Source organism: Ixodes scapularis, unplaced genomic scaffold (assembly GCF_016920785.2).
Source record: "Ixodes scapularis isolate PalLabHiFi unplaced genomic scaffold, ASM1692078v2 PGA_scaffold4__175_contigs__length_147842914, whole genome shotgun sequence".
In the NCBI taxonomy this organism is placed as follows: Eukaryota; Metazoa; Arthropoda; class Arachnida; order Ixodida; family Ixodidae; genus Ixodes; species Ixodes scapularis.
Window position 1 is genome coordinate 98,209,372 of NW_024609879.1, and position 25,842 is coordinate 98,235,213.

Below are 25,842 nucleotides of genomic sequence, written 5' to 3' on the forward strand. Positions count from 1 at the left end.
AAAGTTTTAAATTCTGAAAATGAACAATCATTATATTGTTTACATTTATAAATCGCTCAGATGAAACAAGCATGACGACGCAGCTATTATTCGTTACATTACGAAAAAAATGCAAAATTAGAGAACCGTGCAAACATTAAACATGATTGTTCTTGAAACTTTACGCTGGTTTGTTCACTGCACATCACACATATGTCAACTGTTGACGGCGCGGGTATTCGCTGCAATAATACATAAAAGTGGGGAAACAGAAAGCGTCCAAGAACACACAGAGATATACATGGCAAATGCTTCGTGGACACTAGCCCATAATACGCCAATTTCGATGTAACTGCCGGCTCTGGCACTGTCAATACGAGCTATCGTGCTTGCTTGCTTTTTCTTCTTTTTTTTCATAAAGCATTTTTTACGTGCAGTTAAAAGTTAGGACACTCGCGAGTAATTTAGAACAATTACTTAAGCATTTTTCACGGTTTCCTGGACTACTTTTTATGGTTTCACGACATTTCGTGCTATAATTTTTACAGTAGGATGACGAATGGACGTGGCATGCTAAAGTTTCTCTAGAATGTACATTTCAGTAGTCTTATATTCTACTGTTTTATATTACAGCTCATTCTATTTTTAAAATGAAAAAGTGACACGTTCGTACCGTTTTTTTAAACGCTCACTGAGATTCTTTGACTACAAAGAAATATATTGATGTACTACAAGATGAAACATTTTTTTCATACCCTTTAATATCATGCTTCAACTTTTTGACCTATATTGTGACCCTTGGACCAGTCAAATACATATTCAAAATAAATTTCATGGTCTTCGGTTTTCTTATTTGTATTCTTATCCTGCAGCATGCGTCGTTCTGCTCCTACAGGCATAAATGTACCGCCGTCATTTAAGTAATAAACTTGAACTCAGAATCAAACCATCGCCTTTTGAGCGCAGCCGGCAACACGTCGATATTCCTCTACATAGCACGCCATCATCATCATCATCATCAGCGGGGGGAAGGGGGGGGGGGGAGAGAGGCGGGGGTGGTAGGGGGAAAAATTAGATTAAAGTGTCCGGGGAATCATATGTTTGTCTTTTTAGGCTTTGGCAAAGTGGCGCACGCTACCGCCCGTTACAAATTGAGAATAGCCCTTGACATTCATCCGTCCATCCACCCGTGTGCCTAGATTACAGAGTGGTTCCCACTACTCGAACGGGGCTACGTGGCTCATGGGCCGCGTTTGCATTTAGGGCTGCGAGGAGGTAACGGAAGCCGTGTTCGCCTGCATGTGTCTCCGCCAGGGGTGGCAGTAGTGACATTGCTGTAACGAAATTTATTTTTTGTGGTAGTAAGTAGGGTAATTATTTACTTTTCTACGCTTGGCAATTTAGTAACCGATTTAGTTACTTTCAGAAGTAATTTCGAAAAAATTAAGTGTTACTTTTCACATTTTTTTTTGTCCCAAATTAGACACGGTTCATTTGCGAGCATTAAGAAAAAAAGTAGGCAAATTATTCAGCTCAGTGAAATTTCGTGAAACCCGAGAGGAAGAGAGACAGAAAGAAAGCGAGGAAGAAACATCAGATCAAACTTAACTGAAAGCAAAGGTTCGTACGTGGAATACGGCTGACCGTTCGGTATGGCTCACTCGCAGCCGCGTGCGGCTGTAGCGTTAGAAACAGGAAAGGTCCGCGTGATTGTATACATAGCGTAAATAAAATGTGCACGAATTACTACGTAAAGGAACTAAGAAGTAACGTCAAAGTAATAGCAATACTTTTCATACGTAATTATTAAGTAATGTCATTGCTTGTAGTATGCGGTAACTTGTATTGTAATTTAATTACATTTTCGCCATTTTCGGAAAAGTAACTAGTAATGTAATTCAATTACTTTTTGAAAGTAATTTCGTCTTCTCCGGTCTACGCCTACCCACCTGCTTGCGTCCTCTCCACGCGACGACGAAGCCACGCATGCGCAACTGCGGCCAATCTACGCAGGATGCGTCCGCCATTAAACTGCAAACGCTCTTTTCTTTAGTTGCTTCCTCTCTTGAATCTAGTCGAAGCCGACCTCCATCCCAGAACATGGACGTCACGTGATCGCTCAGATAAACGGACCTCCGAAAGGGGGCGGGAACGTCGCCTGCTATCAAGGGCGGCGTCGTCTGTTTATTCAGCGTGAACGCACGACAGCGTCGAGGTCAGGCGGCAGCCCGCGGCACGTTCGTCAACGGCGAAGCCTCGCACGGCTTAAAACGTCGCCGGGAGTTCGACCTGAGGTGAGCATCGCAACGGCCAATGCTGAGTGAATCTACGCTCGTACATTTTACGAAAGACGCAGTGTCGCTGCAGACATGACATCAGAATTACCCCTGGCATCTTCGAAGGATGTTTGCTTCATAAATATGTATTCTTCAAACACGTCTGAATTTTTTTTTATGTATTAGCAGTTTGACCACGGCTTCCTGGTGATACTGATCGACCTCCGCGAGTAGAGTAACTGTGGCTGTGTTCCATATCTTACCCAAATGGATCCGAGTTACTCCGGCGGATCGTCTCACGTGACAGCACAGATTGAAAAACGCTGGACGCGGGTAGGTTTTAGAACGCCAAGGGTACAAAACCCTTACCCTGGAGAAAGATCGAGTAAATTTCGAAACACGGCCTCTGACGCTTATATTCCTTGTCGTCGACACGGCTTGGTCGAGACACGAGAAACGCCTCGTTGTGGAGTGGGATCTGATAGCGGCTCGTCGAGCTTGTCGAACGTTTAAATGCTTTGAGTGGTCGGACACATTAAATGCTTCGAGGTACTTGGAAAAAAAATCAATATCTCAAATGTCTAGGTACAAAACAAAAGGAAAAAAGAAATCGAAATCTTTATTTGTGGGAGCCGGTAATAGCTCGGAATGCGTGGCTTGTTCGGCTACTTTTATTGTATATTTGGTGTTTGTGTTTTGTCCTACACTCATCTTAATTCACCTTAAGAACCGGACTATATAGATTGGCTCCGAGCGGAGCGCCGCTATCCCTTTTCATGCGGCGAATTACTTGCATGTCCATTTGAGACATTTGTTTAGTTATTTTGTCAAATATTACACGTTTCGAGCTCAAAAAGCGCCATTTGTTTTTCTCTTGCCACCGAATTTTGTAAGAACTCGAACAACACATAAATTATTTTGTTGTTGTTTATTGGATAAATTGTTCTTCTTCAATGAATTCAAGTATAGATGTGTTCGTATTTATACGTGTTCGTTTATATGACACATACATACCTTCCATTAGAAGAAGGGGGGGCGTAACAGAGTAACAAATTAATTAAAATAAAGTGTCACTTTCTCTCGCCTTCCTTCAGTAACTCCTGCGTGACGTCACGGCATTATGCTGCAAAGTCATTCATACTTTTTTTGTGAAAAAAATATTTCTATGGTGCAAAATGTACACTGCAGAAGGTTACGCACTTCACAGCAAGGCCACCACTGATGTGACGTTGACATAAATAATGCCCGATGTGAGCAGGAACGTGCACCATACTCGCACTGGGGCGTTTGGCAAGCTTGGAATGACACGTGCTCACGCAATAATTACCGCCTTCTCGTTCTTGCATGCTGATGAATGCTTTCGAAAAGGGTGTCGTCTGTTCCACTCAGGCCACCAAACATTCACTACGGCGTCTTGGGTAGCATAAATTTTACTTTCAATCATGGAAATAATGAGGATGCCATACTGTCAACTTTGAAGACCGCGAAAGCGATTTTTAACTTTTTTTAGAATATGTTTTTCTACTCCCTAGGGACCCGGCAATATGCCGTCTTTTTATTCAGTTCTATGAAACTTATTATTTCCTATAAAATAAATCAACGAAACCAAAACGGCCTTCCCGCCATACGATTTCTCTAGAAACGGGGATGACGTCAACAGTGAACGTTCGGTTTCGGTAGAATTTTAGTGGTCATGAGTGTAGATAATTCGGTAAGCTGTAGCGGCGCTTGGTGGTTTGATATTGAGAGCGTTGTACCGCGTTGTCACTGCGAGAGGGCACGTGGAGCAAAATCTCGCACTGCAGAACTTGGGGATCCTGGGGGACAAACCTCACCCCTGCCCGTTTAGATTTGGATGAACGTCGTTCCGGCATGCGGTCGTGTATCACCACTGCGTGGTGCGCGTTAAAGACCCCAGGCTAGCGGTTGTACTGCCCTGGCTAAATTTCTCATCTACAGCTGAGACACCAGACGCCGATTAAGGCCTGTATAAACATTGACACAAAAACAATAAACTGATCTCACCGGCCAGTTTGACTTCGCCCCCGCTGCCGCAATGCATTGAGGGAACTTTATAATCTTTTTGCACGTACGACAACCTCACTTGAGCTCTGTGCGTGTAAAAAAAGGAGAAGGCACAAGCCTTTGCGTGCACGGTCGTCGGCCTCCTGTGAACTAAAGTTATGGCGGCGTCACGCATGTGCCGAACGCTTAGTGAAATCGGGCTATTATTCTTACGAAGCTTGACAAAGTTACCTCAGTGTCACGTGCGCAAGCATTTCCTTCCCCACAGAGCGCACGATGGTCTGTTCTTGCCAAATGTTGCAGAAGAGCACTCGTGCATCTTTTCAAAAAAGGATGAAGAAGACGTTCGGGAAGCCGATCGCAGTGGAACGCTGTGACGTCAAAGAGTGCTCTAACCAACATTGCTCTGACCGCCTATTCTGACCAGAGAATGCCGCGCGAAGAATTCAAGACGCCGCGGGACGTTCCGTTGGCCCGCCACAAGTTCATCAACTCTCCGGAGAACTGCGTCCAGGACAGCCTTCAGGGCTTTGTGGCGGTCAACCCTGGCGTCCGGCTGCTTCGCCAGTGCGGCGCCGTCGTCAGGCACGACTTGGAGCAGCTGGGAGGCAAGGTCACCCTGGTGGCAGGAGGAGGCTCCGGACACGAGCCGGGGTTCTCAGGTCGGTATACGCTCCGATGGTGGGATCAGAGTCCAGTGTTGGGGGTGACGCGTTACAAGTAACGGCGATACTGGGGACGCGTTACTTTGTCAGTAAGGTTGTAACGCACTCGTTAGGTTTTTGAAATCAATAAGGTAACGTGCTTACGTTACTTATTTCAAGTAACGATAACGTAGTTACGCTACTCGTTACACCTTCTTCCCAAGACCTGAAAAAAAAGTACACTTAATTTTTTTTTCTATAGTTTGTGTTTTCTTAAGTCCAGGCGCAGCCGACGCTACGAGCTGATGGGATCAGTCAGACAGCATCAAAAATGCACCATCGTGGTGTTCATGTTCGCCGTGTTTCTGTACGTGTTCTATCAGCGCTGAACCAATCATAAAAAAAATGCCCAGGGACTTGCGCTTTTGACGCTCCTTGATTGGTCCCAAACAGTTTGGAACAGTAATCTAAATTAAAGCTAAAGTAATAAAATAAACAAAGATTTATACTTTAATAAACCCAATAATATTAATTTGTCTCTTATTATATCCCAGATTAAAAAAAAATGACCCAAGCCAAAGAAACCAGTGAGGAAACCTCGTCGTCGTCGTCTGAACCAAGACACAAGACCAGAGGCACAGAACTAAAAGGACAATATTTTAACTATTTATGCTCGTTACAAGCCTGGTGACGAAACAATAGCCCGTATACCCGATTTAGTTTCGCTGCCGCCCTATTTTTCTTTATTAATTGGCATTTTAAATCAAAATTTCCTTTTTGGTCATATCAGACGCTATTTATATGTTTCTAATCGGTTTAAATAGGTTATACCGTTTGGTGGGGCTGGTAGAGAGAAAACTTTTATTTTTATTCATTTTAGTTCTCACTTAGAAAATGAAAATGTCTTTTGCCTCCGCAAAAAATTTCCACTCAGAAAAACCCCAGCGCATCGCGCCTTTGGTCTCAGTGTTGGAAAACGCTGTCGCCGAAAAAGCGACTGTTACCGTCAATTTATAAATAAAAAGTAACGCAGGGGTAACGTGCGTTACTTTTTATCGGAAATCGTAACGGTGACGCGTTTCTTTGATCAGAGAGTTTTAGGGAACCGTGTTTGCACGTCCGAAACGGAACGATGGGCCCCCGGTACGAACTGCGCATGCGCAGTTCATACCGGAGGGCCTATCATACGGTATCGGATGTCCAAAAACGGTTCCCTAAAAGTCCCTATGTTGGTGCCACGTAGGTCGGTAACGGGTCCGATTATTTTGCAAGTAACGAGTAACGTATTTTGTTACTTTTTTTTTTATAATGTCTACAACACTGGATCAGACGCACTAAATAATGGGGGAATTCAATTTATGGATTTGGAGCGTCTGATTTGGAGCGATCCAAAAGCTCTTCATGACTAGTTCGCGCTTGCACGCGCATGGAATCAACAAAGGTCACTTCAAAACCACTTCAAATCCACCAGAAGGACTCCCCGTAAGCTACGCATCCGATTAATACTATTGAGCCATTTTGAAGCTTTAAATCATTCTTTCCAGTTATTTTGACCTTGTTTTTTGCGATCTCAAGAGACGGCTTTTCTGGCATCCAGAAATGTAACACCGGTTCGCGACAAAGCAAAACGATATCGTCTGAGGCTGCGTCACTTGCGTTCACGTGCCCTTGCTATTGCAAGATAAAGCAAACATGAATATGGAGGCACGTATGCAATGTAGAATGTCAGTTGATGACAAAATGTGTTTACAGGATTTATAGGAGAGGGATTTCTGACGGCGGCGGTGGCAGGTCCCATCTACACATCGCCATTTTCAGACAACATCCTGGCTACCCTGAGGACCGTTGGCGCCAACAATAAAGGTAAGCCCTGATAAGCACATAGCAAGCACGTCGACATAGAAGACCGCGCGAAAGAGACTCGCGTGAACTTATGACGTCACAGACAATGTCTGAAGGACGCCCAGGACTACTTATGTCTAAAGTCACTGGATCTCAGAAAGTAGCGCCATTACCTTCCCACCTGCTAGTCGGACACAAACAAATACCGACATACAGATGACAAAACCTCACAAGGTGACTGGCTCATGATTGAAAAATTTTATTTCGCCAACATAAGCCACGTAATTCACCAAGACACTTTCACATCACTTCAGTTCGTCCCTGCTCCGCACAGAGGGGTTGGTAGACTCCCAGCACCCCGCGTTGCCATTCGCCGTACTACATACTCTCCAATACTGTCACGAATGACAGATGATGAGGCGATGAAAACTGAAGTAAAATAAACGTTTAATGGGGCACACTTGTGCCCAAATTAATAAAAGAAAAAGCAAACAGAAGAAAGCAGGAGAGCGTCGCGGGCGTCGATGTCGGTGAAACCGCAGGATCCAGCGCTGGGGCGAGACTGACTTTGGCTCACCACGCGAAACCCCTTATGTACACGCGTGGGCTTCTGGAATGATCGGCGTAGAAAGTTCGACGCGTAGAACATTCGGACCTCGAACAAGCAACAGGATTCGCGAATTTTCCAGAACACTAAATAGCAGGAATAAACAAAATACACGTCGCTCCCAGGAATCGAACCCTGGATTTTCGCGTGCACGATAACCGTTAGGCCACGCACGCGCTGCCTACTTGGCCAGTTGCGCGCGCGGCATTACTCTCCCCTTTAAAAAGTGCATCGCCCTGATGTAGCACAAAACAAAACAAAGCAAACAGAAATAACGGTAAACTAAAGTCATTTCGAACACATAAGGTCCACAGTCCTATCGAGCGTAGTACGGCTTCATGCGCACGACGTGGAAGACTTCTGGTCGTGGAGGGCGGCGATGAAGTCCGTGTTCCCTCGGGCATCACCTCGTAGTTCAGATCCCCGAGTCAACGAAGCACTTCGTACGGTCCAAAGTAGCGCTTCAGTAGTTTTTCGCTGAGACCACGGCGGCGGATCGGTGTCCACACCCACACCCGGTCTCCGGGTTGAAAGTGGACGTCCCGGCAACGAAGGTTATAGCGGCGTGCGTCGACTCGCTGTTGGTCATGAATTTTGATTCTTGCCAGTTGGCGAGCTTCTTCCGCGCGTTGCGAGATCAGTTGAGCATCGTCGTTTCCATCGTCGGCCGGCACGTGAGGCAGTATGGCGACGAGCATTGTGGTATACCGTACGGCCGTGTACCAGTTGGAACGGTGTCATTCCCGTGGTTTCTTGCACCACTGTGTGGTTCGCAAACGTGACGTACGGCAGCACCTCGTCCCATGTTTTGTGCTCTACGTCGACGTACATGGATATCATGTCGGCGATCGTCTTGTTCAGCCGCTCCGTAAGCCCATTGGTCCGTGGATGATAAGCGGTTGTTCGTCGATGGCTCGTATGACTGAGCCGAAGAACTTCTTGAGTCAGGTGTGCCATGAAAGATGACCCGCGATCTGTGATCAGCAGTTCAGGTGCGCCGTGTCGAAGTAAAATAGAGTGGACAAAAAACTTCGCGAATTTTACCGCTGTTCCCGATGGCAGAGCTTTCGTCTCGGCGTATCATAATCGGTCGCGACGATAATCCACCAATTTCCTTGCGTCGATGTCGGGAACGGCCCAAGTAAATCCATTCCGACCTGCTGGAAGGGCGTACTCGGTGCAGGTATCGCTGCAGGAGTCCTGCTGGCTTCGTCGGAGGCTTCTTACGTCGTTGGCACTCACGGCACAACCGTGTGTACAGGAGGACTGTACACACGGTCGTGCCGCGACCGTGTGTACAGTCCACCGCGACACACAATGTGATTTGTGTGTCGCGTTTACCGCGACACACAAATCACATCAAGCGCCCCTTCGTTGGCAACACGTCCCAGTCCGGGCAACCTACACTCCATTCCTAGACTCAAAGCCTAACGCTTATACAAGGATCACATTTCGGGCAACGGACAAAGCATTCCCGATCTCAAAACCCGAATTTTATACAAAATGTAACGGTGGGAACTTGAGAGCCACGTGGCCGCTCATCACTTGTACAAATTGGCACGACCATCTTCTTAAAAACATCTCCTCACCCAAAGTAAACAGTTCTTGCTCCAAGTGACTTCTTAACTGTGCTCGCAATCTACCCAAAGTCGGCCACAAGGCTCTTTGTCTTCGTCCCCCCACCGACGCCTCGCTCCTATTTTTCCAGCATAATCCCCGACTGCCACAAACAGTTCAACGTTCACATTCGTGCATTCCTCGCAATCAAGGTATTTGTTCCTGATAGAAGATGAATGGGAGCTGTATCTGAGCATGCGCTGCGAACAACGACCAACACTATGGCCTCCCGTGAAAAACTCTATACATGATCAGAGCACATTCTACGTTGCTTGCAGGTGACGTCATCGCATCATGGTGGCAGTTATTTCTGCTTGTTCTTGCCGGCAAAAACAAATTCGTTGGTGCGAAATGTTGGCTGCAGAAGGTATGCCCACAGCAGAAAGGTTACCACAACTGCCCTGCATTCATAAAGGGTCTACTTCTATGACTAGCAAAATAGACATAGACAAAAATGTCTTAAAGGCTTGAGCAGCCAGAAAGAAGAAAACTCTCCCTTAATTTCTCCTTTCCACTCGAGAAAAATGGTTGCCCTCCCCCTTTCAGCGGGGTTTTGCTCAGAGACCTGCTCCAACGGGGAAAGGATGAGAGGGAAGTGCAAGAAGGAAATAGAGAAGAGGAAACTGTGAACCAGTTTCTTGTCCGGCAGAAGACGAATTTGAAGGTCGGCCTTTAAACACTGTTGCAATGTGCACTCTCAGACAGCGCATCCCAGGCGAAAATCAGTCCACTTCCAGCTGGATTATGGAACTGGAAATGAGGCAGTCCAGCTGGATTCTAGCTGGGTCCAGCTGGGTCCAGTTGGAATCCAGCTGGACTGCCTCATTTCCAGTTCCATAATCCAGCTGGAAGTGGAGTGTTTTTCGCCTGGGATGGTTTAGCCAAATGCCGCTTTTGGTCTCAAAGTCATAATGTGTGTTCTGTACTTGGGGGCAGCTGGCGTCCTGACCTTCGTGTGCAACTATACGGGCGATCGGCTGACATTCGGCATCGCCATCGAAAAAGCTCGGGCAGAGGGCATCCAAGTCGACATGGTGCTCATTGCTGAAGACACGGCCCTCCCGCACACTTTCCCATCGACGGGAAGAAGGGGACTTTGCGGAGCCGTCTTCATGATGAAGGTAAGACACCGTAAGAATGTCAGTCGTAGCAGGGAAAGGCAAGTGGCTTGGAGTAGTCTTGAAGCCATTTATGTCACTTTGACACCACTGAAACTTAAAGAACTCGGAGAAGAAAGCACGAGCGGGTCTTCCGGAACTCATAAGAAAAATAATAGGAGGCAAAGAAAAAGACAGACCTGAGAACAATCAGCATTACAGAATGTTAAGAAAATTCACCGGGGTGGCGATCGCCGGAGAGGTTATACGGTACGCAATCTTTCAAAGTTGTTTCTAGGATGGCGCTCCGACAACGCATACCAGCTACACTGGGTTCATCGACATTAATAATTTTCTTGTCTTTTTTCTTTCTGCAATACCAAGCCCTCGGAGGGAAAGGGTAACAAAACTTCGGCACATATCATGAGCATTAATATTAGATACCCTGTGTAGGAAAAACATGAAAGACACGTACAACTCTCAATAATGCCGAATTAGAGCGCAGCTCTTGGAGGAGGAGGGGAGGGAACGGAGGGAAGGACCCCACCCCTCCTCCTCTCCTGCTCCTCTCCCATTTGGCGGGAAATGTTCACTACATTTTCCGCTAAATTTAGCGGGGAAATTTTCCCGCTGAATTTAGCGGAGAAATTTTTCCTAAAAATTTCCCGCTAAATTTAACGGTAATTTTTTTCGGTAAATTTCGCAGAAAAATATTTTCGCTAAATTTAGTGGAGAAATTTTTCCGCAAAATTTAGCGGAGAAATTTTTCCGCTGAATTTAGCTGGGAAGTTTTTCCGCAAAATTTAGTGGGGAAACGTTTTCTCTAAATTTAGCGCAAAAAATTCCCTTCTCCTACTGCTCCTACCGCGTGACGTCACTCGCGACCCTCGTGACGACACACGTGACGTCACGTGTGACGTCGTTATAGGAAACGTCCCATAATGCAACGCCCGGTTACACCGACGGCGACGGCGACGCCGCTCAAGCCGGAAACGGGAGCCTAAGAGCTGCGCTCTAAAACAATAGCGTTCTATGGTGAGCAAGTTATTTGTTGTATAGAAGCTTAGACCGCAAAAAGTTATTCGGTCCTAAAGGGCGTCAGATGGCTCCGCTGTAACTGAGATTTAACTAGTGCAGTGTGACCCCTAGCCTGGGGCCTTTAACGCGCATCACGCAGTAGTTATATACGACAGCACGCCGGTACAATAATAATAAAAATAGTAATAATAATGCTTTATCTGATGCAATTGTTGATTCAATGTTCACCCAGATTGAAATGGGCAGCGGAAGGGATCAAACCTGCGATCCGCGTCTTCTGCAGCCATGCCTTTCGCAAAGGCCAGATGGTTGCGCTAACGGTGGTCCTGACACTGACCACTTAGCTGCTAGACCGTGAATGGAGCGGGCTGCACAAGCCGCGGCAATTCAATGTCAAGGTCAGGCGTCCGGTATTTACGAGGTTGTACCTTTTGGACATTCAGTGTCATTTACGACCGATATCATTTCAGTTTGTCGGCTCCACCAGTTGTACTGTTATATACAAACTTATCAACGACAGTGTGAAAAGAAGATCTAAAAAAAAAAACGAGTAAAACTCGTAAATTTAGTATATCAAATAGCGAGCGATATTGAGGAGTTTTGGTGGAGCCATTGCCTCCTATGATATGACATTCTGATAAATCCGATAACAATACCCGATAACGATGTCGTGCATGCGTGAGAGTACTGGAGGAATACTGGATATCGTTGTCGGAGTTATCGAGATGATTTACTAAAACTCCCTATTTATTTATTTTTTTTATTTTTTTTTTAACACGAAGAGGCAACGACGGGCAAGCATATATTTGTTGTTGGCCCTTGAGTTCAATAAACCAAAAGAAAAATTTTAATCAACATGCTCTCCTGCTTCCATTTCTATTTATTGTGTACTTCCGTATTCTCAAACATGATGATCCCTTGTCGACCTCGAGGGCTTCTCGCACCTTATGTGCGGGGCACAAGTGAATTCGAAACCGTTATCTGGCTTGTCCTGTTTTGTTCCAGCTTTTGGGGTTTTTATAATGCTGAACATTTACCAGCTTACCTGCTTGTTCATAATTATTTCTATTGACAAGTGTGTTTCTGTAAAACCTCGTGTTTCTTTTTTTGTGTGTGTGTGTTTGATTTCACAGGTTGCAGGAGCCATGGCGGATGAGATGAAGTCTCTCAAAGAAATAAAGACATTCATTGAAGAGAGAAAGAAAGATATGGGTGAGGAAGACCTCGGAAAGCGTAGCTCAAAAAACTTCGTTTTATATTTATAAAAAAAAAAAAAGGCCAAAGTTAAAAAATACGCAAGAATCATATCTCCGTGCTTATATTTTGAATAAGGAGTGCAGTAGCCGTTTCCATTTAATGCTTAACTCACGACGACTGAGGCAACTTAAGAATCAACATAAACACATAGATGTACACGTGTTTGCGTTGTCCTCTGAGCAACTTCAATCCAGGGTACATTTCACACTGTTTAATTTCTACCATCTTACTCGCATGCTTTGTTTTTGTTTTCACAAAATGTCTCTAGAATTTTTTTCCCTGCCATATTAGGGATGATGTTAAAGCAATAGCCACTCCATGGGTGTTAACATGTTCAATCTGCGTGAAAGACGAGCTTCGATGAGTTCACGTGCCCGGATCGCAGGAACCATCACCGTTGCCTTGACCCCGTGCAGCATACCAGGCAAAGAGGAACTCCTGTTCAACCTTCCCCGAGACAAGATGGAGCTTGGAATGGGTATGTGTTGAGAACCGGATTATAAAGCCACTTAAAGCCAATCAATTGCGCCGCAATCAACGAGCATGTGCAGGGGCTAGAGCGCCTCTACTGCAATCATTATGTTGGCGCTAGTTCATAGCAGGTGATGACGTGGTATACTGGTGATGACGTGGATCTTGTTTATTACAGGAATGATGATGATGGACTGGAATATTCGCTACTGCTTCCTAAATGGCTGATCTCTTTGCTCGTGTGCTTCGTTTTTCAGGGGTCCACGGGGAGGCTGGCGCGGCGAGAGTTCCTGTGAGTTCGAAAATAAGTTTGTTTCTGTCACTGTCACTCCAACTCAGCTCTGTTAGCAAACTTTCAACGAGGTACGACACCCCCCCCCCCCCCCCCTTTCTTTGCACAGAGTAATCACGGCGCGCAGAAAGGATGACACTGCAGTCGACTCGTGAAGGACACTGGATTCAGTTCCAAAAAGCGCGCCTACAATAGGTTTACCAACTGACGTTACTTGAATACGCCGATTTGTGTGAACTGTTGTACTGCTCCTCTACGTAGCTATCGGTCTCATTTGGGGAGGGGGGGGGGGGGGGGGAAGAGGATCCCAAATACGATGCTGGTCTTCATATATTGCAAAAGCATTCACCCATCTATGGTTTCACCGTTTAATGTTCAACGAAAATCGAATATAAGGTAAATTGACAGAAGGAAATCTCCGTCTCTATATTGCATAAGACGTCACTCAAGTAGCATTGGGCTGGGAGTATTCTTGATTGTATGTTTGTGCTTCTAATGATGTGTGTCTATTTCTCAGTGTGTTTGTTAGGGGAAAAAAAGAAACTACGTGGCACGACACAAGCACATCTTTCAGCATGATTTTCTTTTTCTCCGTAACTTTCAAATTTTGGGGGCGGCATGATGGCAGGAAGAAGGGGAAGGGGGGGGGGGGCGGGGATAACCGATGAAAGACATCCACAAAATCAGAATAATAGTGATAGTATTCTTCAGTCCGACGTTATTTCCACGTAAACTTAACTTGATTTTTTTTTTATTTTATAATTACACAGAGTTTTAAATAAAAAATAAAAAGAATTATTTCTTAGAAGACAAAATCTGCGTGACTAAATTTGTTCATTTTAAGCGAACATTCAAAATTCGAGAGAAAAAAAATTAAAGAAATTCAGTAACATTTTTGTTTAAAAGCTCTGTCATAATTTTCTTTTCATAAAAAAAAAAAAAAAGAGGTTGAAAGCAACTCGTCTCGTTTGTTCGTAAGCTGAGACTCGGGGCTTTTTGTCCCGTATACGCCAACGCTTCGGTGGCGCTGCTGTCGCTGCGGCTCTTCAATTTACGCTAACCTGGTTTCTGCGCATGCGCGGTGCCCACACATTGTGTCGTCAATGTTGACTTGTTTGTAAACAACTGTAGAGATTGCATGGAAGCCGGTAGGCGGTAGCTGATGTATGGAATATATCCTCCAAGCCGGCGAGGAAACTATGGGCCCGTTTTTCGATGTGCAGATTCTGTCGGCCTCGGAGACCGCGCAACAGCTGATGGACCACTTATGCTGCGAGACGTCCGACCACTCTCTTCCGCTCAAAAAAGGTCCGCACAAGGTCGCATTTTTTATAGCGGAGCTGTTAAAGGCTAGGTTCCCCAGGATCGTGTCCGGTATGTCGACACAAACCTACCTGGACAGCTACCGCCGTCTATAAGTGATAGCGGCAAGCACACAACCAGTCTGGTTTCCGCCGTCGCTCGCAGATGGCGGCAACCTTTCCAGCTATCATAGAAGAATTGATAGTTGGGCGCTTTCGTGGGAATTTATCGTAGGAAACAGCGCGAAAAACAGACGATGACGAAGAAGAAACACACGTAACGAGCGCGGCGCCCGTCACGTTTGTTTCTTCGTCCTCATCTGTTTTGCGCGCTGTTTCCTCGCTCCTACACTCTTATCAGTTTCGGTTTGAACTCACAATGGGTTGGCCGCGCGCCCTCTCGGGGAAAGGAGACTGGCTACGGAAGGAGCGGCGACGTACGCAGCAGCGCGAATGGGTCCAAAACCGCCGCAAAGCCGCTGTCGCCTCGACTTCCACTGCGTCCAGCGGTTCAGATTCCCGTGCCAAAGAGCACATAGCTCGCCCGGAAAGCCGCCGCCGAGGACAGAACCAGCGATGTAAAGGGAGCCGGCGGGCCAATGTCACGGACGACGGTCGTGGAACAGTTCCCGGGTGCGGCGGCGAAATTCCGGAGCAAGTTCGTGAATTATCCGTTTGGCGTCACGTGCGCCGTGTGCGACCGACTCTGGTTCGCCGGAGACGCATCCACGATAGGCGGCGTGTCGGACGAGAAGAAGCGGGAGTCGGGCGCGTGCGCGTCGCGGCAGCGTATCGAGTACAGCTCCGCTGGTCTTCCTTATTCATAAAAGTAAAAGGGCTGAACTTTTTTTTTTTTTGTTTTTTGTTATGGGCGTGACGCCAGTCACAAAGCGCCTCGCGAGAGTCCTGCGGGCTGAACTGATATGTCTCAAGTTACTTGTTTTACAGCGAATCTGTATATGACTCGCAGGTGGGATTTTTTCGTGTGGGCGTCCTCACGGAAAAAAAAAAACTTCCAGCGATTGAGACGAAAAGTGCATGTCACGCACACAGCATAAAGCACAGCATTCGTTTCAATAAAGGACAAGCACAAAACAAGCATTTGAACCACATAATTGATGGCAAGGCGCTCCTGATAACAATGCGAAGCACGTAGCGCTCCCCGCAAACGTTTCGCGGTAAAGATTAGTGTTCCGCAAGTTGTCGCGGAGACGGCAGCTTGCGACGTGGGGAGTGACGCCACTATCCTTTCATATGTAAAAAGTTTGGGTACAATGCATTTACTTTTCTCTCGTCAACCATTTGGTATAGACCGTTTATTGCTTACAAACATGAACGGCCGCTTGCGCCCCATGCGACTCCCGGTCGCACCGTCTTTGCAAGCCTGTCAAGCTTGCTTATGTCACGAATCGTAGAAAGCATAAATGCTACACGGACAACAAAGTTGGAGGTTTAACGAGGGCCTTCGGCTTTACGTACAATATTACATCTTGGAGGAGGCAAGCTGGTTTACAAAAATACTCGAAACATTTTAACAAATATCGCACTCCGTTCTTTTGGCGTTCACCTGGAGAATTGGTGGTAAGCGTTTCATCCACAGTTCAAGCAGCGGTGTTAAGGTGGCCTTGTTGCTATGGCAACTCGTCGTTCATTCTTTTTATAAACATGAAGGTCTCTAGGACGTCAAAGACTGGAGCACCATCTGGTGGCGTTTGCCATAAAAACGGTCTGTAGTGCAGTAGCAATCGTCGCAGTTGATACCGCAACTTCGCTGTCCAACCACCCACAGGGTTATTATAATGTACGCTAGTGGTTCAAGGGGCGCTAGCGGGCTGACGCAAATTGAAGCAAACTGAAGCAAACAGCAACCAGTCGAAAACTGACTTCTGGTAATGCATTTCTATGGGAAAATTGAGTGCATTTTCTCCCTGCGCTCGATCATAAGAGCAAATATCCCGATTACTTTGTACGTACTAAGTAGCTTGGAACATTTCTCAGTGAGGCTGATGAAATAATTGGTCAGTTGCGGCATTTTCTTTCAAATTCATCGCATTAAAAACGGTGCTAAAACGCCTTCATACGTGTATTTGTGTGCACTGTCGGACACTGATAGCGCGAACACGACGTTAGCGCTTTTCAGCCTGAGGGATATATGTTCCAAGCAAACGAAGGACATCTGAAAACCAAGGGAGATGGCAAGAACTACGCAGTAACACTGGATCAATAACTACCCGTGCATGTACAAACAAAATAAATTGAGGCCCCTTAATATATTCCGATTTTAAATAACTAAGTACCGCTTTATATTTTCTGCTTTGTGCGAACTTCTACATTCAAAATATCACCCGTACTCTCGAAATCTTTGAGAACAAGTGCCCGATAAGAGCTACCCGGCAGAGAAAACAATACCAAGAGACACCTTTCATAGCCCACGTACTTTATTCTTTATATTTTGAATGTTTTTATGCGATCATGCACGACAGAATCATTTTATTATAATGACCGGGACTGGCATATTCAATATATAAGTGTCACCGAAATGCTGGCGAGCGTTGAACAATCACTATATTCCTTTCGATTGTAATTTTTCTTTGAATCGTCGCTTGGTTTTACACACCTGCTGTAGAACACACGTTTGGGACTGAAGTGTAGTGAAGTTAAACATTGTTCACTCATGAAGAAAAATGCGCTAACTAAAGCAATAGACCAATTGCAGTATTCCCAAGTGCCCCGGCCCATACTCAAGGAATCACGGGAACGGAGTCCGTTCAGCTCCCTAGCGATCGCTAAATTTCGACCAACTCCATGGTTACAGTTTTTTTTTTTACCGTAATTCAAGGTCACCCTAAACAAGCACCTGATATACCCCAAGGATCTGTCATATCACCTTTAAAATTGCTCCTCAACGTCAGCATTTTTGATACTGCGCATGCAATCCACCTTTCAACCTGGCTGAGCTACAGAAATCTCTTACAATATTATCATTCTCGTGATTGTTGTTTAAGCAAGAATTTCTTAAAAACCCGATAGTTCACAACAACAAAAACCAGGATTTAGCTCGGAGTCTGCGAAGCTGTTTATAGCATTTTTAGCGTTTCTAACTTAATATCAGCATGATAATAATGTAAGAGATTTCTGCAGCCCATCCAGGTTGAAGGGTGGACAGCATGCACAGTATCAAAAACGGTGACATTGAAAAGAAATTTTAAAAGCGATATGACAGCTCATTGAGGTATATCAGGAGCTTGTTCAGGGTGACTCCGAATTACGCCCAAAACCTGTGTAACCAAGAATAAGGTCGAAATTACAGATCACTAAAGGGGTTGAAGGAATACCGTTTCGATGATTCTTTTAGCGCGGGCCGGGGCACTTGGGGCATATAGCAAATGGTCTATTACACTTCTACAATGTTGATCAATGTGTATACGATTCGGTACGACCCATATAACCAAAGTGTTCCGCGTTATACTCCGGCGAAGAGACGAAATGCACGCGCTTTTTTCCATAGGAATGCTCAGGAGCACCGCAAAAGTCTGCTTCAATTTGCGTCGCATAGACACTAGCGCCAGTTGAACATCTAACGTACATTATAATAACTCCATGCAATCACCTTCACAGCGTGGATTGGAGCCCAAACTTTTTTATTAACTAAATTATATTATTATTAGACGGTAGAAAGCTATTTCAATTACATATCAATCTACCACTAACCGAATACAATATTAGAAATACAAGCCTCACAGGCTTTGACGGGCACAATCACTTATACTTAAAATATGTACAAAATAAAAATATCATTATTAAAAAAATTATAATAATTTAAAAAAAAATCTTTTTCCTAAAATACCTGGCAACGTTCTGTTGTTGTTGTTGTTGTTTCGTCTGGGGGCAGGGGGAAGCACGTTACAAAGATCACTCGATTTTTTAAAGTATACTATAGCTTATACTCTGTTCCCGAAATAAAAAAAATGCATTGGTGTTACGGCACACTCGTAACTCTAATGTGTCGTAAGACAGAGTGCGTCGTCTTCTCGCTTCGCCTAACGGGAGCTTGCGCCACAAGTTACATTTATCGCTAACTCGGTCGTCTGCGGTTGACTTTGACAAGTTTGTTGGTCTCATTTATTAGAAGAAGGGAACTCCTTTTTGAAGTTTCGCAGGGTAAAATCCACCGCCTAAGCACAAATTCGGTGGAAGTTTGAGCTTTCTGTGTGCATGCGCCTACTTTTCCGGTTCGTTTTACAGCATGAGAAATACTGTGACCACCCTCCAGAATATTTACTTCCAAGCAACTGTATGTGGTCACAATTAAAAGCGCACATTTCGCTGTGTCCCATGGTGTAATGTATGAAGAACTTTGCGCTTTTTAGTAAACCACTTTGTCCAAACATTTGCGGGTGGATCAATTCTAGATCGCATGCTGCAACACCGCTTCTATTTTTTCGTCGGTGCAAACAGGTGATCACGTGGCCGTTATGCTCAACAACCTGGGAGGCCTTACCACCCTAGAGATGAACATCCTCGCGAAGGAAATCATCGGATACCTTGGTGAGTTTCCATACAACACTTCTTTCTATAGAATATGACACGTATTGTAAACGCGTGCGGTTCGCGAGACATGGGCAGTGAATGAGCTCGCAGTATTACTATATCGGAACAACCGAAAACCAATCGCAAAACACCGTAATGATTAGCTACACATGTGCTGTTTTGATCCTCACCATGCGCGACTGCAGGTGAGACGTTCTGGCCGCTATCATGTAAGAGCTGGTGCGTGAAACGCATGCTTCACACACCAGCTTGGTTGCTTTGCCGTACGCATTCGGGATGCGCTTACGCATTCAGCATCTACTCATGCATTGAACGCGTGAAAAAACGACGAGGAAAATTTATAATAAAGCAAATGTAAATGCAGCACCGGCTTGTGTTCGCACTTCGCAAGGAAAAACACCTAAAGCAAGTGTGGTGAACACCTGAAAATGTGAATAAAAAAAAGTTAGAAAAAAATCGCTGTATTGTGGTTTTTTTTAGTAAGATAATAAAAATAGCTATAAATGCATTAGGAACATATCTCATTTTATCATTACAATGAAGAATATAGTCACAATAACAAAAAAATTAAATCTACCAGCTGTAGAACGCCAAAACTCAAATAAAAGAACAAAGTGTTGAAGTGAACAAAAAACAGTACTTTATCGATCTGCCTTTCCAATGAAAAGTAAGAAGGAAAAAAGCAGGTAACTCGGGTGCGGCTAAGAGCGGCTGAAAAAATAGCGCGACAATTTTGTCAGAAATTAAAACTGCGATGGCAAAGAAAACATGTGATTGTACTTTCATTCTAATGTCCTCTTTCTTAATCCGACTAGAGTCGATGGGCGTGTGCGTGGTTCGCGCCTACTCGGGCTTCTACATGACGTCACTCGAGAGCGCCGGCATCTCCGTCAGCGTGCTCAAGGTGGACGCACTTCTGCTACGGTACCTGGGTAAGTAAGCCTGCACAAGCTCGTGTCTCTATCGTCACAGCAAAAAGGCCCCGTTGGCAGTGGAACGGTGCCCGCGCAAACACTTCGAGTATCGAAAAGGAGAAAAAAAAAGTACGACGTCACCGCTCTCTTATTTCGTCTGCTGCGTATTTGCGTCTACGGCAGAGCGAGCCCTCTCCTCGCCGCTCTGACCTTGGACGCTTCGTGTTACTGCCGCGCTGGCGGACACGCAGCGCCATGGGGTGGCGGTCGTTGAAACTGACGCGCAGCGGCCAATGGGAGCCTTGTTTCTTGAAACTACGACGCGCGCCAGCCAATGGGACCATTGACCAAAGCCGAAATTTATCAGCTCCACTGCTCTCCTTTGTGATTGTGGGAACTCGGTGTCGTTGTCTAGGCTTTTCGCGTAGTTTCATAGCTGGGAGCTGACTTCACTTTGAGAAAGGATTTAAGGTGCCGTTGGGCACGGCTTCAAAGGTGATGACGTCGGCTCGCTCCATGGGGCAGTTAATGCTGTCGCATTAAAAATTTATGGCAAATTGCTAGGCAATTCTGTCAGATACGTGAGACGTTCTAGCGTCACAAGCGTTTAGCGATAGCTGCACCTCGTGGCTGCACCGATATGCAATCGGCGTGACGTAATGTCCATTTCCCGCTAAGTTTGGCGGGGAAGCTGGGTTCCTGCATAGGTCACGAGACGTTAATTTCCCCGCTAAATTTAGCGGGGAAGCTGCATTTATCTGCAGGTCATGTGACGTTAATTTTTCCGCTAAATCTCGCAGGGAAACTAAATTTGTGTATAGGTTACAAGACACGAAGACATGTGTCGTCACTCATTTTGTGCAAAAACAATAGGTGTGAAACAGAATCAAATGCTTTACGGAAATCTATAGACCTTTTCCGCTTACTCTCGCCCCCGACCGCCAAGTAGGCATATCCGGCGTGGGCGACGAAAAAATATTAAAACGTTTCAACCTGCAAAATAGTAAAAAAATATATATATATATATAGGGGAGATCAAACGAGAATGGGTGACGTTTACGCTTTTCTCCGAAATGCATTCTATTGGCGTGGCGACGGCAAAACAGTGTTCTCACCCATACTGGAAGTGACGACAATTCAAGATGGTGGCGCCCTTGAAGAAAGGGTCTATAGAAATTGCATCAGTTTGCTGCCTATTTTCAGCCGTACTGAGGAAATCACGAAAAAGTTAAATTAATTGGGTGTTGCAGGAGACTCCCCTACAAAAACCTCGTTGGTTAAGACAAAAAAAAAACTTGGCTTCTAAGTGCTTAATTATACGGCTATAGACAATATGTTCAAATATTTTTACATGTTATCCAACTTAACAAAATGGCCTTATAATTGTCAAGGATTAATTTTGGTCCGTTTTTATAAACTGGTACAACATACATTTCTTTCCGTTCTTTAGGGAGTAACCCAGTTTCGAGAGACTTACAAAAAATTACATAGATATGGTAACATAGCCAAGCGTCACACACCGAAAGCTTTTAGTTGTCTCAGGTTTACGGCCATTTCTCCTCTTCCGCAGACGCTTCCACGAACGCGCCTGCCTGGACGAAACCCTACTGCCCCGTGGGCTTCGAGCGATTCACGCCTGCCGACGCCCCGGCCGTGGTTCCCAAGAGGGACGACGAACACTCCCTCGGGGAAGCCGACCAGGTCTGCGTGCTCGGCCCCGGTGCGTGTTTTACGCCAATTCGAAGACAAGGCGTGCGCATGACGTCGTCGTTAATGAACCCCCATTCCTGCCCCGAACGGGAAACACGCCGAACCTCGACGACAGTCGCCGCAAAGCGGCAGACGCGTCCTGCTCGTTGTAAGACGCTCCAAAATGCGTTGTTGGCCATGCTGACGCAAGCTAGGCGGAGCGCAAGTTCGTCTGCTTCTTGCACAGGGGTTGCATTGACGTCTGAACGCCGAGCTTTGATTGGCTCTGATGGAAGGATAGTGGGTAGACCTCACGGTAGATTGCTTAGAGGTCTACTCCCTATCCTTCCATCAGACAGAGCCAATCAGAGCTCGGCGTTTAGATGTCGCTACAACCCCTGCAAAAGAAGCAGACGAACTTGCGCTGCGCATAGGCGGCGCTGCGCGGATACACTAGTGATGACGTTTGGTGGGGCTTCCTTCTATGGGTGGAATTGATTACGCCCGCAGCCAGAGGGGTGTCGCTGGCTTCCTCGACCATTATTTCCAATAGGTCGGCAGTCAGCTCACCACAACATATATACCTCCGTAGCCCGTTCTCGTATTCACACACACGACGTCACATGACGTTACATATGTAACGTCATTTATTATGAAATATTCGTTCGAGTTAAAACCCTCTCGAATATACCGTGGGAGTTCATACTTCATACCGACAGCGCAGTCCCGTGCTGTTTCTTTTTTTTTTTTTTAATTTGCTATGCGAGTTTTTTTTTTTTTTTCTTGCCTCTTCAGGGTTTCGTACTCCTATGTATGTGTATGTTGTTCCGCGCTCAGCGCGACATGTACGGCTCTAGTTCGGTTGATCGAACGCCATTTCAACGAAACACGTTTTAGATAACGGCCACGTCTTATCGAAGCTCGGTTTAGAAAATGCGGAGCCTCATTTGAGAGTAACGCCATTTATTCAAAAAGGGACGCTGTTTAGCAAATCTATTCCATCTGCGTAAGCAAATCTTGAAGTCACTAAAGGCTAGTGTGCGATTCCCTAAGGCGTGTTTATCTAAATCGGGCATCGCCCAATCCCCCAACCAACCGCCTCGCTGACTGGATCAGCTTCGCCGTCGGCCGACGCAAAGCGGGCGAACGAGCCACCGTTGAAACGAGCCGCCAAGTTTGGCGAATTCTCTTTCTATAAAAACGAATTCGCTAAAAAGAGACTTGTCACCACTCTCTCCAAACTAGTTTTTCTATAAAAGGTGTTCGCTACCGACGTTCACTAAAATGAGCTATGAACCTCTGTTTGCAAAGTTGAAGGTTGTTTTGCGCGTGTATTCAACAGGGTGTGTACCCCACAGTTTTTTTCCTCTTGCTCGGACCCATTGGCCTACAATATGGTTAAATAAATAAAGAATAACAAAAAAAATATTATATGTTGTTTGGCGGCTCCCAATAACATTTTTTTTTTTTCTGTATGCTACCTTTCTTTTTTTTTTTTTGTATACGATATGCAGCGAAAACATCGCACGAGGCAAATTGTACTGCGATGATGCCGATATGTTTTTTGTCGCTGCGCGGTCCCGTGGAGCCCGCGAATATATGCGCAACCTTAGATTCAAGTGACAAGGTTCAATGACACTCTCAGATAATAAGCATCGTGGCTGACGTTACCTTCAGGAAGATGTGAAGGGAGGGGAAAGAGGCGGGAAGACTGATTAATTGAAAATGTCTTTATAGGAAGAGGGGGGGGACATGCCTACAATTTTTGGAGGAAGAGGGAGGGGGTAGAGAGAGAGAGAGAGAGAGAAACAGCCTTTCCACTCTCGTGAAGAAGGAAGACCAGCGGAGCTGTATTCGATACACTGTGTGCCTCTTCTTTGTCGTCGTTTGTTTTTCGCGCTGTTTCCTACGATGAATTCCCACCAACGCGCCCAAGTATCCCTTCTTATATAGGGAGTATTCACTGGCGGTCATAGCCGTGTGCGCTGCTGTTGAGCACGTGCTGACGGCGAGGTTCCGCAGTCCTTTTGGAGCGTGCATTTAGCACCATCAAGGTTGCCGGTCTTAGCAGGCTATTAATATGAGCTCATTCTGAGCATGCGCTCTAAACATCGCCCTCAAATATGGCGTCCAGTGAATATCTCCTATTATAGCTGAAGCTTGGAGAGGCTGGCGCCATCTACGAGCGACGTCGCTTATAAATGGTGGTAGCTGTCCAGGTAGGTTTGTGTCGACATACCGGACACGATCCTGGGGAACCTAGCCCTTAAGAGCTCCGCTGTAAAAAAAGAACTGGGGGGTCGCCGCCACCTTCCTACGATACGTTAACGTAAAGGCGCCTATAATTTTCAGAATTCCGCAGAGATTCGCATTTTCGAGCTGCCTCTGGGTTACCTTTTGCAGAGTTTGTCCTCGTACGCTGTTCACGTAATTTGAAAAAAAAAAAATCCTTAGTTTCTGTTCTTTATCGTTACGACTCGTTTGTTTCTTTCCCTCAGAGGAACAAGAGAAGTTCCGGCTCGCGATGGTGCGGGCGTGCGAGTCTCTCCTGGTCCACGAGAAGGAGCTGAACAAGCTGGACTCCGAGTGCGGAGACGGCGATTGCGGAACCACGCTGGCCTCTGGAGCCCAGGGTGAACGCCTGCATTTGTGTTGTTTTATTTTTTCCACCTTCATACCTCTCCCGAAACGCAAAGCTTCTATCCTCAAGATTTTGGCATCTCACTTTTCGGCCGGAAAAATTGACAGTTCAGAATCGGTCCCGATTACACGTCGACAGCCACTGGCAGAAGAGTGGCAGGGCACCCCGAGCGCGCGTGAAGCCAGAGCACGGCAGAAGGCATGGAGTGTTGAACCCGTTCGAAAGTCGCGTTCTTCTCACTCTGTCAGCAGCTGTATGATGTATTCACTGGCGGCTATAGCTGAGTTCGTGGCTGCTGAGTGCGAGCTGAAGCGAACTTCCACAGTGCTTTCAGAACATGTATCTGTCACCGCCCGTTGGCAGAAGAGGAAGACAAAGACCATGAGATTTTCGGGAATGAGAAATACGTTATATAATTTAAGGGAGCGGAATAACTATAATGAGAAAGAAAGATAAAAATAAACCGTCAGAAAAGAAAGAGAGAATTACTAGAAAAAAAGTACAATAAAGAAATTCTACACGCGTCTCAACACTAATCAAAGTTCCGTCAAGTCACAGACACATCAGGCGAATCTCGCTCACGACTCCTCCGTGGCGTGTCCTCGTGAAGGCGGTTGTCTTCGCCTCGATGATTGGAGGTCGTAGCGCAGACTTGGCTGGGAGCTGTGCATGGCAGTCCCAAGTGTCGGAGTCCGGCGAAGGTTCCGTCGACCAGACCGCTAGACTCAGCGTTCCGCTGACCGTGGCCGCTCTTGAGCGATCTGCAGGCCGACCGTCGCGGTCCGTGCTTCGCTTCCAAATCCCTGCTCGGTCGCGGGCAACCCACCTCGTTCTCTTCCAAATCTTCTTCGTCTTCGATCGCGGCCGCGGCGCGATCATTGTCATGAGGATTGTGAAATTTCCCCCCAACTGTTAAAAACTTCATCTCATGAAGATTTCTGCACGTGACGACGTCGTTGATACATGGTCAATGTCGCCATTCACACGCACACACAGTCACTTTCTTGCAGCACCCGCGCCCGTGTTCGACCAGCATGCACAAAGTCAAAACAAATCGTTTTCCACGAAATCCGCATTTCCATAATTAACAAAATACTTTTTTCATTTCCCCAGATACTTTTCAATCATTTTGAACCTTGCCCGTACCACTAGAAGACTCACATTTGATCACTAAATTTGTCAAAAACACGTTTACTAAGATACAAAACGAGATCCCATTTCCTTTCTTGTTGAAACAAGAATCCTACCCTGACATCATACGAAACGTACGTTCACTGTTCACATTACTTAATCTGTTTCCACGTTCCGCGTCGTAAAAAGAAAGGAAACCCCGCTTTAGATCTCAACGCGACTCATGAAGTCCGCTCCAACATTATCAGATCCCTTGATATATTCTACGTGGAAGTTCTGGTCTTGCAGCCCCAGACTCCATCGCATCACGCGACTGTTAGCATGCTTCGCCCTGTTCAGAAATTGCAACGGTCGGTGATCGGTCTGAATTCGAAATTTCCGGCCATGTAGAAACAGCCTAAATCTCTCGACGGCCCATACAATTGCCAAGCATTCTTTTTTTATGGTGGCATAATTCGTCTCTGGTTTGC

General features: G+C 45.9%; 1 protein-coding gene across 1 annotated transcript in view; it reads left to right on the plus strand.

Annotated features, from left to right (window-relative positions):
- Positions 1–2,106: 2,106 nt before the first annotated feature.
- Positions 2,107–25,842, plus strand: part of LOC115328316 (triokinase/FMN cyclase) — a 43,429-nt gene continuing 19,693 nt past the window's right edge. Inside the window, exons 1-12 of the mRNA XM_040212845.2 lie at positions 2,107–2,273; positions 4,708–4,942; positions 6,677–6,787; positions 9,927–10,111; positions 12,259–12,337; positions 12,768–12,860; positions 13,111–13,145; positions 14,369–14,453; positions 18,905–18,994; positions 19,813–19,929; positions 21,482–21,631; positions 24,099–24,233. Coding sequence (XP_040068779.1) covers positions 4,711–4,942; positions 6,677–6,787; positions 9,927–10,111; positions 12,259–12,337; positions 12,768–12,860; positions 13,111–13,145; positions 14,369–14,453; positions 18,905–18,994; positions 19,813–19,929; positions 21,482–21,631; positions 24,099–24,233 — 1,312 coding nt within the window. The 5' untranslated portion in view covers positions 2,107–2,273; positions 4,708–4,710. The remainder of the gene's footprint in view (positions 2,274–4,707; positions 4,943–6,676; positions 6,788–9,926; positions 10,112–12,258; positions 12,338–12,767; positions 12,861–13,110; positions 13,146–14,368; positions 14,454–18,904; positions 18,995–19,812; positions 19,930–21,481; positions 21,632–24,098; positions 24,234–25,842) is intronic.